General features: G+C 47.9%; 1 protein-coding gene across 3 annotated transcripts in view; it reads left to right on the forward strand.

Annotated features, from left to right (window-relative positions):
- PPP1R16A (protein phosphatase 1 regulatory subunit 16A) overlaps nucleotides 1-12,106 on the forward strand; it is a 76,401-nt gene that overhangs the window by 46,466 nt on the left and 17,829 nt on the right. The window contains exons 2-3 of one of the 3 annotated variants that reach the window (XM_074943686.1): nucleotides 9,634-9,704; nucleotides 10,019-10,151. The exons of 1 other annotated variant lie outside the window; for it this stretch is intronic. In XM_074943686.1, the coding sequence (XP_074799787.1) occupies nucleotides 10,023-10,151 (129 nt within the window). In that variant the 5' untranslated portion in view covers nucleotides 9,634-9,704; nucleotides 10,019-10,022. The remainder of the gene's footprint in view (nucleotides 1-9,633; nucleotides 9,705-10,018; nucleotides 10,152-12,106) is intronic. One more of the 3 variants, XM_074943685.1, reaches the window with a different exon arrangement.

Consider the following 12,106-nt stretch of genomic DNA (forward strand, 5'->3'; position numbering starts at 1 on the left):
TTTAGGTTGGATATTAGGAAAAACTTTTTCACTAGGAGGGTGGTGAAGCACTGGAATGGGTTCCCTAGGGAGGTGGTGGAATCTCCTTCCTTAAAGGTTTTTAAGGTCAGTCTTGGGGCTTGGTCCTGAAGCAGGGGGTTGGATTAGATGACCTCCTGAGGTCCCTTCCAACCCTGATATTCTATGATTTTAACCTCAGCAGATTGTGCTTGGCCACACACAGCTGCACAAACATTAGCATGCACCCCAGTTTGTGGCTGAAAACTCGTTACGTTGTGGCTAGAGGGGCGGACTTATCTGAGCTGCTTTGCCTATGTCCATCAGCAGTGAAGGCAACACCATTGGACCTTAAACAGAAATCAAGTGATGTGGCAGATTCACAATCGCTGTTTCTCTAGATTTTGAGAGGGGAGGCACTGCGGTCTTGGTAATGAGTCTGGGGATCACTGTGACTCGGGGGGCAGTGGGCAGCACAGTGCTGAGTGGGAAGTGTCCAACCCACCTTCAAGCCAGCTTGAATGCTCTGTGTGTACCTGATAAACCCTGCCAGTGGATGATATATTTGATTTCTTCATGCTTGCAGCTTGGTGGCAGGACCAGCCCTGTCAGTCACTAGCAGTGTCCTGCCTCCCCAAGTTCCCACAGTGTTACCTGCCTCTCCAGTGGCTCCCCCACCCTTCCCTGCTGCCAGGCTTTTCAGCAGGAAACTCCAAACTTCAGATTTTGACCAACATCTGGCTTAGTGTCTGTCTACTTCCCTGCCACATCCCCGCTGCAGTCACCTTTTGGGGCGATTGTCCCCTCAGCTCTGTTTCGCTTCCTGGGGCACTGGCAGTAGCTGCTACCCTTGCAGATTTCTGGGAGGGAGCTCTAGACCAAGAAAAGCCAGAGGCCAAAGGGTGGGTCTGTGTCTCCTGCTTCTCCCAACTTATTCCATGTCTTACTGGGGAGCTCAGCCGACGCTCTGGGCAGAGTGGAGTTTCCCTCACAGCCCAGTCTGGGCAGGATAACCTCAGCCTCCCCATCTCTGCACTGGGAGCGAAGCCAGAAGGGCAGTGCACCAGATGGAGAATTGTGCTGGAGTTCCTACATCCCACTCCAGCAGCCATACATATGTCTGCAGTGCTTAGCTGCCTCCTTCCTCTGTGCCTCCTCACGGGTCATGGATGGAGGGCACTGAACACAGCACTAATTCTGCCAACGCCAGAGAGTGTGGTAAGGGGTCTTCAGGCCCATCTCCCTCCCTTTCTATAACACCGCTGTCCCCCATATTCCAGGCTGAGATCTGGGGAAACACAGGCCCATCTGGGCCATGTGGATCCTATGCTGTAGAGAGGGGTAGAGCTTTTGGGGAGCCCATCCCTGAGTCCCAGGCCAAAACCTTCCTGGAGAAAGCCAGAAGTGTTCCACGTGCAGGAAGGGAGACACTAAGCCCCGCCTCTTTGAGGGCAAGGAGGTCACTAGTCACGTGAAATATTTTTGGAGAAATATCTGTGCCCAGCCTTTCTCCCCAGCTCTGAAGCAGGATCCTAGGGGCTGACTCCCAAAGGGAAAATATATCACCACCGGTTCCCCTGCTCACCGACAGAGAGTGCTACATGGCAGGTCCATGCAGAAAAGACCAGGCTACAGACATGTGCTGGTTTCTTTGGGTATATGCATGTGTACACATAAAAGGAAATTCTTCCTCCTCATGGGAGGGAGGCCAGCTGTTTGGATCAGCTGTGTATCCCGCTCCTCATGCTCCTTTTGAACAGTGGTTCTCAAACAGGGGTCTGGGGCCCCCTGCGGGGACAGCGAGCAAGTTTCAGGGGGTCCACCAAGCAGGGCCAGCATTAGACTTGCTGGGGCTCATGGCAGAAAGCCAAAGCCCCACCACATGGGGCTGAAGCCCAGGGCCCTGAGCCCTGCCACCTGGGGCTGAAGCCGAAGCCTGAGCAATGTAGATTTGTGGGGGCCCCGGAGGCATGAGGTCCCAGGCAATTTCCTTGCTTGCTACCCCCTAATGCCAGCCCTGGCTTTTATATACAGAAAACCAGTTGTTGTGAGATAGGTAGGCCTTGGAGTTTTTCTACCATGTGCGGGGGGGCGGGGGGAGGGCTCAGAAAGAAAAAGGTTGAGAACTCCTGCTTTAGAGGACTTAATAAGGGAATGTGTGTTCCTGCCACAGCTAAATAACGGGAAGTATTGGGCTGTCATCTCCAGCTGCTGCTGCTGGTCACCACACCCTAATGTCCAGGTTATGGTTCCTGGCAGCTGCTGCAGGTTCTGTTTTATGTGGGTTCTTACAGCACATTGATCACTGTAGCTTGACATGCCTCACTACTGCTACCTCACCTCCTCCTCTCTGGAGCTGGCCATGGAACGAGAAGGGGGACAGCAGCCCAGGTCTGGAAGAACAAGCAGGCACTCACCACTTTTCTTTCTAGCCCCCTGGCCTCTATGTTGTGAGGCTGGAAGGTTCTTCAGTGTGCAGCCATTCAGCTTCAGCTTGGGTGTCGCTAGCAAAGGGAACGATGGCTCTTGTCCCTGCTGGTCAAGGACACTCAGTGTTTCTCCCTGGGGGAGATTTTTACCTGAAAAAGGATCCACCTCACCATACAGGCCCTTCACAGGCACCCTGTTGCAGGCAAGCATGACCTCAGCTCTAATCCGCCAGGGCCTGGAAGCTTCCAGGTGGTCTCAGACCAACCGCCCGCCCCCCCCCCCCCCCACACCAAAAAATAAGTATGAAGTGTTATCTGAGAGCGTAAGTGCTTCCGCCTGCTCTGGCAAGCAATGCCCACGTGTGTGAGTGGCACTGCAAGTGGGGGCCCTCTCAACCTACCAGTACAGAAGGGTAGAAATCAGTGTGACAAGGGCAACTGGGGCTTTAGGCAGATCAGTTTCCAGCTCTTACTCAAACAGTGGGAAACTTTTTGCAAAGCTGAGGCTGTTCAGAGTCATGGGAAAAGTTGACTTACTCTCCTGGCTGCTGACAGGTGCTATAGCAAGGAACCCGGGTCACATGGCAAGTTGAAGCAGTCCCTGAAGTACAACAGGAGAAAATACCATGCTGCAAAGGGGAGAAAGAACATGTGTAGGATGCTGGGGCGAGGTCCACAGCTGCCCTCCGTTACCTCAGAGCAGTCTGCGTGACCCTGAACCAGCCCTTTCTGGAGTTAGACCCCGGATTATCGGAGCAAACGGGACACTGCAGGGGGGCACTCTGTGAAATTACAAGAAATCCCAGGAACAGCTTTGTCCCATTCCCAATCTCAAGCAACCCACGGAAATGCAAGAATGTGAATGAAAACCATCCACCATCTACTTCAAATTGGGGCAATAAAACGAATTTCCACTCCTGTTTCTAGCCTCAGAGAGTTTGGAACAAACAGAGCATAGTTCTGTCTGAAGCATGTGAGCGAGTTTCTATGGGAGGTTTATCTTTGCATTCGCGTGTTACCATCCCTCAGATAATTGTTCCACTCTGCCACTGGGTAGCAAATTCCCACCCCCACCCCCCGAACTTTGATAAACACTATTTGATCTGACAAGTGCTCCCAGGGTCGCTTTCAGAATCATGGTAGTATTAATACTGGTTTTGAGGAAGAAAGAAATGTACTTTATTTTCCTAGACAATTTTTTCTGATCATGGCGCTATACAAAGAGAAAGCTGAAAAACAGCGATACAGTTTCTGGAGTATCAAGGGTTACATTCTTGTTCTGATTGTGACAGTCAACACACCTGATGGGGTTTTCATGAATAAACTGAGAAGAATGTGATCCGCCCTACCCCAGAGAGAAATAACTATTCCTGATCTAGGCAGAGGAAGTTTCTTAACTCTGTGCATTGCTTCTCAAGAGGGAGGGGAAAACCAAGACTGAAATGCCAGAAGTTAGAATAAGCAGGGTGGAACCTGCCCCCTGAATCATCCAGTCATTCTACGTCAACTTGAGGGGCTGGTGATTGACCTCTTGGCAAATGGAAACAGCAAAGTGCCCTGTGGCCTCTCCATGTGTCAGGACCTGGGATGGGAGGTGGTGAATAACCTCTTGCAAAGCTGGGCAAAGTATCTGTTCTATGCCTTTTCCACTGGTCCCCAGGATTGTACAAATGATCAAAAGCAGAGAACAGCAGTGATGCTGTTGAAGAGGTTATGGCTCTCTGGTCTGTGGACCTTCGGCTGTTTCTAGCTCATTGTTTGCTATTACCAAAACCAGTCCTCCATCCAGGAGGAGACGGATTCAAAGTGGGTACTTGGATGAAGTGATTTAAAATGCTTACGGACCCTCAAAGAAGTTGACAAGTAGAATTTATTCAGCTGGCTGTGCAAAGTCCATAATTTAACTAGCATGTAACTCAAATGAAGCTTAGCCATGAGTTCCTCCAGGAGGGCTTTAGTGTGTGTATAGGACTACCAAGCCCAAAAGTCGGGTCTCAGGAGTATAATGTTCAAGAAAAGGAAGTTTTGTATGAATCCTGACATTAAATATTCCATGAGGGTAACAACCCACAGGACCATAAAGCACAACCATGGAACCTCATACCGCTCCTTATGGCATTACCCAGATTGAACCCCTGCAGGAGTTGTCCTGATTTATTAGAGTAGACCTCCTGACAGCTACTGTCTCCAATCAGAGGAGTTTTTGAAGTTGAGAGCTTTCTTTGATGAGACTCAGTATTGTGCTTCTAGTTCGGACACGTAGTTCTGAACTTTCAAGGCATTGATTCCCAGAGCAAGGTCAGACATTTTTCTTCCTTCTGTTAAGCATCAAAATACAGTCCTTAGGAATACTAACAGTCTTTGGGTAGAGAAGTCTTGTCTTCAGGTGACATTAAGCAAGTCCTTTAGGTGGTCATCAAAACATGCATTCACCATAATGCTATATATGGGTCATCCAGTCTTTATCCGATGCCTTTTTTGGAGGGCTGGGGGTGGGGAGCAGAAATCTTCTCCACACCTTAATGCCCAGGGGAATATGAAGGATATGTAATATACCTGCTTTGGGATGTTCATATTTAAAGGATGATCCTGCTTTCAACCGTGGAGGCACACTGCTGTGAAAATCCCAGTGTAAGGGGTCTGTGGACCTTAGCACAAGGAAGAATAGGACAATTCATCTGTATTAACCTGAAAACTTCCATTCTGTGAGTAATAAGGTCCACAGATCAGGCCCACCCTGGGACAAATGGATCAACCAAGTAGAAACTGACATACAAAGATTCACATACAAAGGTGCCACAAGTACTCCTTTTCTTTTTTCTTTTTACAAAGATTCAGGTTTGTCTCATAAGGGGAATTCTCCATGCTCTGCAATAAGATAAATTGTTGTGCTTTTTCCTGAAGGTATGTTTAACACAGTCTGTAGTTCAAGACAGTAGAATTGAATTCTCCTGGCTTTGGAAGCTCTCTCAACTGGAGGGAATGTCAGAGGGCAGGGCATTCCCCTGCTGCCAGTGACTGACAGGTCTGGTTCTGCTCTATGCTGCATGCAGGTTGAAGTACCTATTGTAACAGATCTGCAGGCTTCATTACTTGAATAAAAGAAATTTTCAGGTGAGCACAACCTAGTGTTCTTCTCAGTCATAATGGAATATCTTCTTCTGTGTCCATCGTAAACAATGATCAGAACCACTCCTAGGAGCAGGTAGGCCCAATGGTCTGAATAAAGGCCTTAGATCTAAATGGCTCCTTGGTTCTTCGGTAATTCTGGCTGAACCATTGACGCAGTGTGTGACCTTGATAATCCAGTTGATCTTGTGTCTTTTTTAACCCAGCTGGAAAATTTGGTGAAGGAACCTCCCTAATCAAAGCAGTAGTTGCTTTTGAGCTGATTGTTTCCCAGGGAAACAAATCGCATGGTACAATAACTTTTATTTTGGACGGCATCAGTGGATGATCTCCACACCCTTGGCAGAGTTGAGTAGCAGAGAGAGATGAAGAGATCTGGGCAAGGGAGAAAAAGAGATGATGGTTTTTATTGTATTCCTTAGATTTGTTTAAAGCACCTCTGGAAACGTCTAGGTATTTGCATATTTGTATAAAAATAGTTTGAACTTTTAAGGAATTGGACAGTTGATGAGGCAGAGCATTCCAGGCACTCAGAGCTGCAGTGGGAAAGGCTCTTGTCTGATTAGAAGTATATCATGTGACGGGGCAGAGATGAGGGTGGTGATAGATGAATGGGGAGAGGAGAAAAAAGAATGAGGCAAGATGCAGGATTAGCTGGGGGAAGGTCAGTGAGGCCTTGAAAACCAGCAGAATTCTATTCTGTTTAGGGGCTTTATACAGCCCCGGACACCCTAGTGTCTGAGCGCCTCAAATCATTAATGGATTTTATCTTCACAGCCCCTCTGGGAGGTCAGGGACAGTTATCCCTGTTTTGAAGACAGGAAGCTGAGGTACAGGGTGGTGTAAGTGACTTGCTTAATGTCACCCAGGAAGTCTGTGGCTGAACCGGGAATTGAACCAAGGTCTCCTATGTCCCATTCCAGCGCCCGGATCTAAATCTTTTTTGCTTTGCCTGTTAAATGAGATCTAAGACTGGTAGCATTGTTTTGAGCATGAGGGTCTGGAATCCCATTTCTGTGTGTATCAGGAGGGTGAGCAGCAGCATCCTGGGAGATATGAAGAGCTGGAGCTCGGGGAGGCCAAAGGCAGAGAAGAGGAAGGCAGAGCTGGGGACTTCTTTCCAAATCCTAATTTGTATGACTCTTGAAGAATAACGTCAAACAAGGGCCATGAAACCCTCCTGTGCAGTGCTACCTCTAGCAGAGGGCACACCTACCCAGGGACTCCTGGGGAACGGATTGTGGGCAGGGTAGCTAGACCCAAGAAGAACCTTATCTGAACCCTTTGATACACATTGTTATTGGTTTCTCTTGGTCCTAGTCCAAGGATAGCATCTCCTGCTGGCTGTGGGGGGAGAAGCAGCCTGCAAAGACGCAGACTTCTTCTTGGGCACTGACCAGTTGAACCAGTGCTCTCACACTCCCTAGGAACTAGAGGTGTTTCCAAACTAAGCAGTGCAAAGGAATTCCATCTGGAGTCTGTCATGCTTTAGTTTGCTGAGGCAGCTCTCAAAGTGGAGGGGCTCTGATAAGGTGAGAGGATTACCTGCTTCTCAGTCCTTGACCAAGGCTCATCTCCATGCCACCCACGGTGGATTCTGTCACATGAGCAAAAGCGGATGTATTCATAATGCGGAGCAGTCAGTGAGAGATCTCAGAGCCCTCTCAGTTAATCTGGCTTTCGCTTAACTGTGACCAGAGCCCTGTAATCTCGTTGGGTTTGTTTTACCACTTTACCTGAGGATTTAGAATGATAGACATTAAGAGAAGGGGAAAAGATTTTGGATCATCTAGTCCTTCCCGCAGGGACCAGTGCAGGACTCTTCCTTACTCTGATGACATCTAGTGTTTTGTCAAGGCTAGTGTTAAATGCTTCCAAAGGTGAACTGCAGAGCAACAGACATGCCGATTTCCTTATCTCTGGTGTGTGTGGGGGGGGGGGGGAGGGGGGAAGCTGGAACCTAATCAGTTAAGTAAGTCTAACTTGGGCTCTTTGATGACACTGTGTATTTTCCTTTTTTGCCCACTCTGGGTCTGAGATTGTTGGTAATTCAGTCTCCTTGGGAAACAGCTCTTGTCTTTAACTGTTGGTTTTACCTTCCTCTGCCCATTACTGACCTTTACTTTTAAAACCTGACCTCACCCTATCTCCACCCCACTCAGTTTGGTGATTAAGGCACAGTCTATCTTAAAACCATGGCAGGGGGTCTACTTACAACATGGCTATCCCCTGACTCAGCTAAAAATGGTCACAAACTGTACTGTAGATTGGAGCTTAATGTGTCCCTGTAACGGGTTAAAGCCTTGGGCAGTCCAGCATCTCAACTCAAGTACAGGGACACAGCTAAGCTCCGGCCGTACTGTAGCTTCAACCATTTACTATCCGCTCCTGTGACTCAGTTATTAGTTGTAGCACTGCGAGATACAATCTGTGCTACAACATTCCTTGCGAGACAAAAGAGGCAGCAGCCAGGGTCGCAGCAGTAGCGGGTCTAGCGCTATCTGGGAGGTCTTGTGCAAAGAAAACCTGCCGTGTCCCTAACACCCCAGTGATGAGCGAGACAAAGGAGAGGACGGGTGATATGTTTTATTGGACCAACCGACCAACTTCGCTTGGTGAGAGAAAGAGCCTCACCCATTGTCTCTGGGACCAGCACAACCACAGCACCCCGTATTACTCCAGTGGTTGACACATTAGCTCTCCAACTACTGGTCCTATAAAAGGATGTAGAACAAGGCTTATGGAAATACTCCCATATCTGACTGCCCCGGATCTTCTGCACAGTGGTGTGGCTTGTGAGTCTGCAGGTCCCAGCATACAAAGCTTCACCTTAAATCACCCTTCACTTGAGAAGAATCAGATACACTCTACAGCCCATTTTAAAATCCAGCCACAGTACCTGGATCTAAGTGACTGTGGCAGTGAATTCCACAGGTTAACATCACACTGCATAGGGCAGAGTTCCATTCTTAATGGTGATGATTTTGCCAGATCATATTGATATTTACTTTTAAGCATTTTTCTATTTTTATCCATTTAAATTTTCACTGTTGCACAAAATTATGGGTTTTAAGCAATTTGTGGGAAGTTTATGGAGAGGTCAGACCATAATTATTTCATGACAGCAGAGATTGAGATTCAAAAAGTTAAAGCTTTATAACTGTTAAAACTCAAATTGTCCAGCATCACATGTCAAAATATACAAATTAAATCGCCTTAAACCAAACCCCAGCAGGTTCTCAAGCAGCATTTTCCTTACTTTGCCTCTCTGTAAATTCTAGTGATTATCGCTGGAAATATTTATTGACAGCTTGTGTGTGTTCAGTGAAATCAACGTTTACCGGTAAAAATCTAAGCCTTCCCGTTTCCTGTCGTTCCTTTCGTTTCATTTTCAACATCCTGCCCGTTTAATGTTACGGTGTCTCTGTGTTCTCCTGCTAGTAGACGGCGCTGAGAAGGAAGAGGGACTGGCCAATCTGATGATGTCCTTGCAAAAGCTGAATACCTCAATCAAGCCCCCATCTTTCCCTTCTTCTTTCTAACCCAAGTAACACTCCTCTTTGCATTCTCTCATTACATTTAACCCCCCCCCCCCCGTGACCCCTAATCACCTTCGATTTCTTTCTCTGCAGTTCTTCAGTCTCCACTCTTTCTCTCTTGAGGTCAGGCCATCAAAACTCAATTCTCTTTCAGTCCAGCGCACCTACTGGTATGCAGGGGACCACCCGGTCTGTTAGGGGTGAGTTCTGTTTCTGGGCTCCCCTGAAGCAGACATAAGAGCTGTGTGTGCAATGCAAGGCATGTTTCTGTTACAAGGGGAAGTACTTGCCCCTGTGCTCTGCAGGACTGTGGGGGGGATTTTCAAAGGCACATGGCAGCTAGGCACGTAACTCCCACTGAAAGTCAAAGAGAGTTAGGCACCTGACTTCCATTTGTGCCTCTGAAAATATTTGGCTGTCTCCTCTCTCTGCCTTGATTACACCTACCAGAAATCCCTCTGGATCCCCCTGCCCCAGTGACCCTTGTAGCTGCAGGTGAGTGTGTGGAGACCCCTGTCTAAAAGCTCTTTTTTTTACAGTTCGCCAGTTCCTTCAGCGTGGCATCAGCCCCAGTTTGTACAATGAAGATGGCCTCACTGCATTGCACCAGGTAAGCAGCCTTCCCAGGTCCCCACTGGCAAGAGCCCTTTTCAGCTACCGAGCCTTCCCCGCAATCTGCTTCTGCCACAGTTCGCTTTTCAGTGTCCAGTCCCCGCACTTCTCCTGTTCAGTACTTGTCTTGCATCCCCCAGTCTCAGGGCTTCTAACTTACTTTCACTTCCTCCAGCCACACTGACTTGGGAGGCTGTGACAACCATGTAGCCTCTCCCCCCTCCCTGAAAGCAGTGCCTAGCCAGTCCTGTGCTAGTAACTGAGGCAGAAATCTGTCCTGACTCCCCTTCTTTCTCTGTCTCCACCTTCTAGCTAAATGCATCCCTTTGCCAGCTCACTCTTCTCACCTGAGTCCAAGACACTGCTCCCCAATCCCTTACTGTGTGGAGTAGCTGCACCAACCATCAGACACCAGCTTTGCAGGAGGGAAGGGCCGAGAAGCAGGGTCAGTATTTTTCTTGGTCACGACGACTTTAAACTGAGTTGAAGCTGCAGGTTCTAGACGTGACTCTGGAGGCACCACCTGGTGGTTCCAGTGGGATCATTCCTGTTTTCTTATCCCCCAATACCCCAACCCCTTCGATCCTTGAAATAAGAGATGCTGGTGCCACAGGCGACATCATCTCTCACTGCAGCTAATAACTGCTTCCGATGGCCTAGATCTGGGCTCTCGATACTTTGAAGAAAAGGCAGACCTTGGACCAGAGTTTTCTCACGACTTGGGCTGGGAACACTGGCGAGGGAGGGGCCGAGTGTCAACTGGAAGCTACAAGGTGGTGCTTTTAGCAATCACAGACATGAGTGCAGCTTGAAAATAAGGTAGATTTTTCTCCCCCAGTGAACATATAGAAATTAGTGCCTGAGTTTATCACTCACAATGGTTCTTGCACTTCAGAGTATTTACAGTCTCTCAGTGATGATAATAAAGTGTCTTGCTCTTCTCCAGCACCTTCCAGTGCTTCTCAAAGTGATCTCTCTCTCTCTCTCATCTTCATGACCCCCCTGTGATCCAGGGAAGTTCTAGTGTTCGGAGTGTGAGTTCTCTGAGCCAGGAACAGTCTGTATTTCATTTCCTTTATAGCCCCAAGCACACGACTGGTGCTTTTATCTGTATCTGTCTGCCAAAATAAATGCATTTTACAACTTTGGCACTGGGGTGAAGTGACTTTATTCACTGCATATTAGTTATAGAGTTAGGAATAGAACCCAGGAGTCCTGACTCCTAGTTCTGTGCTTTAGCCACAAGCTGGTCCTTCCCCAGCAAACTTTGTTCTAAAGGTTACAGACGATCTGGTGAATAGCTGTTTTGGACCCATTAGAAACTAACATGGAATGAACTACAGCTGCTAAAACTCATAATTGCTAACCATCCGTATGGCATAACGACCACAAATCATAATCATTGATACCTCCGACAGCCACCAAAAATCTTCACGATTCCAGTCCAGTCCCTGATGGCTCCCCTAGCAGCCTTGAATCATTCCCCGTATTATGATGCCGGTAACTACAGAGCTAAGTAAATAACCAAGCAGTAAAATGCAACGGGGCATTCCCACCTAGAGTGAGCTAACTGTTACAGCAGCAGGCACCTCCTAGAGGCTGATGACTGACTCAGAGCAGTTAATGGCCTGAGACACAGCGGAGTCTCCTTGCTTCTCTTAGGGGAATTCTCTCCATTACTTCTCTGTTCAGGTGTCTGCTCTGAGGAAACAGACTCTGGCCCCCTCTCATCATCTGTCTTCTCTCTCCTTTCACCGTCCTTGCCCGTTGCTGTCTTGTGCACTTTTTCATTAATCTCAGGTTTAGTGAAACTTTCATAGACTTGCCTAGTCGAGGCTTACCCGGAGACGAGTGGCAGCATGTCAGTGAGCCGGAGCTAGCTGCAGCCACCTTCACTTTTAATGAGTAGAAGGGGCTGGTGGAGGCTCTGCTTTGAAATGCTCCATCTTGAGCTGAGGAAAAGACCCAGGCATCACTGTGGAGGGTACAATAAAAACCTTTCCTCAGTGTGCAACAGCAGTCAAAAAAACAAACAAGACATTAGGATGTGTAAGGAAAGGGATGGCGAGTAATGCTGAGAATATGCTGATGCTGTTCTATAAATCACTGGTAGGACACACTCACCGGCCCTCACTATGTTCAGTGGAGGTCTCTATCCCAAGAAGGACATAGCAGAAATAGAGAGGAGGTTCAGATACAGATGACAAAAATAGAGTCCTGGAAAGAGTTCTGTATGAGGAGAGACTGAAAAGACAGGAAAGGGGTGAATAAGAGAAGGTAAAACAGAGGTATACAAAATACCACATGCTGTAGAGTAAGGCAGTAGGACAAACAGAAGTGCTTCCTCTCATTACAAGAACAAGGGGACAGTTAATCAAAATGTAAAGTGACAAATTTAAA

This window comes from Natator depressus, chromosome 2 (assembly GCF_965152275.1).
Source record: "Natator depressus isolate rNatDep1 chromosome 2, rNatDep2.hap1, whole genome shotgun sequence".
In the NCBI taxonomy this organism is placed as follows: domain Eukaryota; kingdom Metazoa; phylum Chordata; order Testudines; family Cheloniidae; genus Natator; species Natator depressus.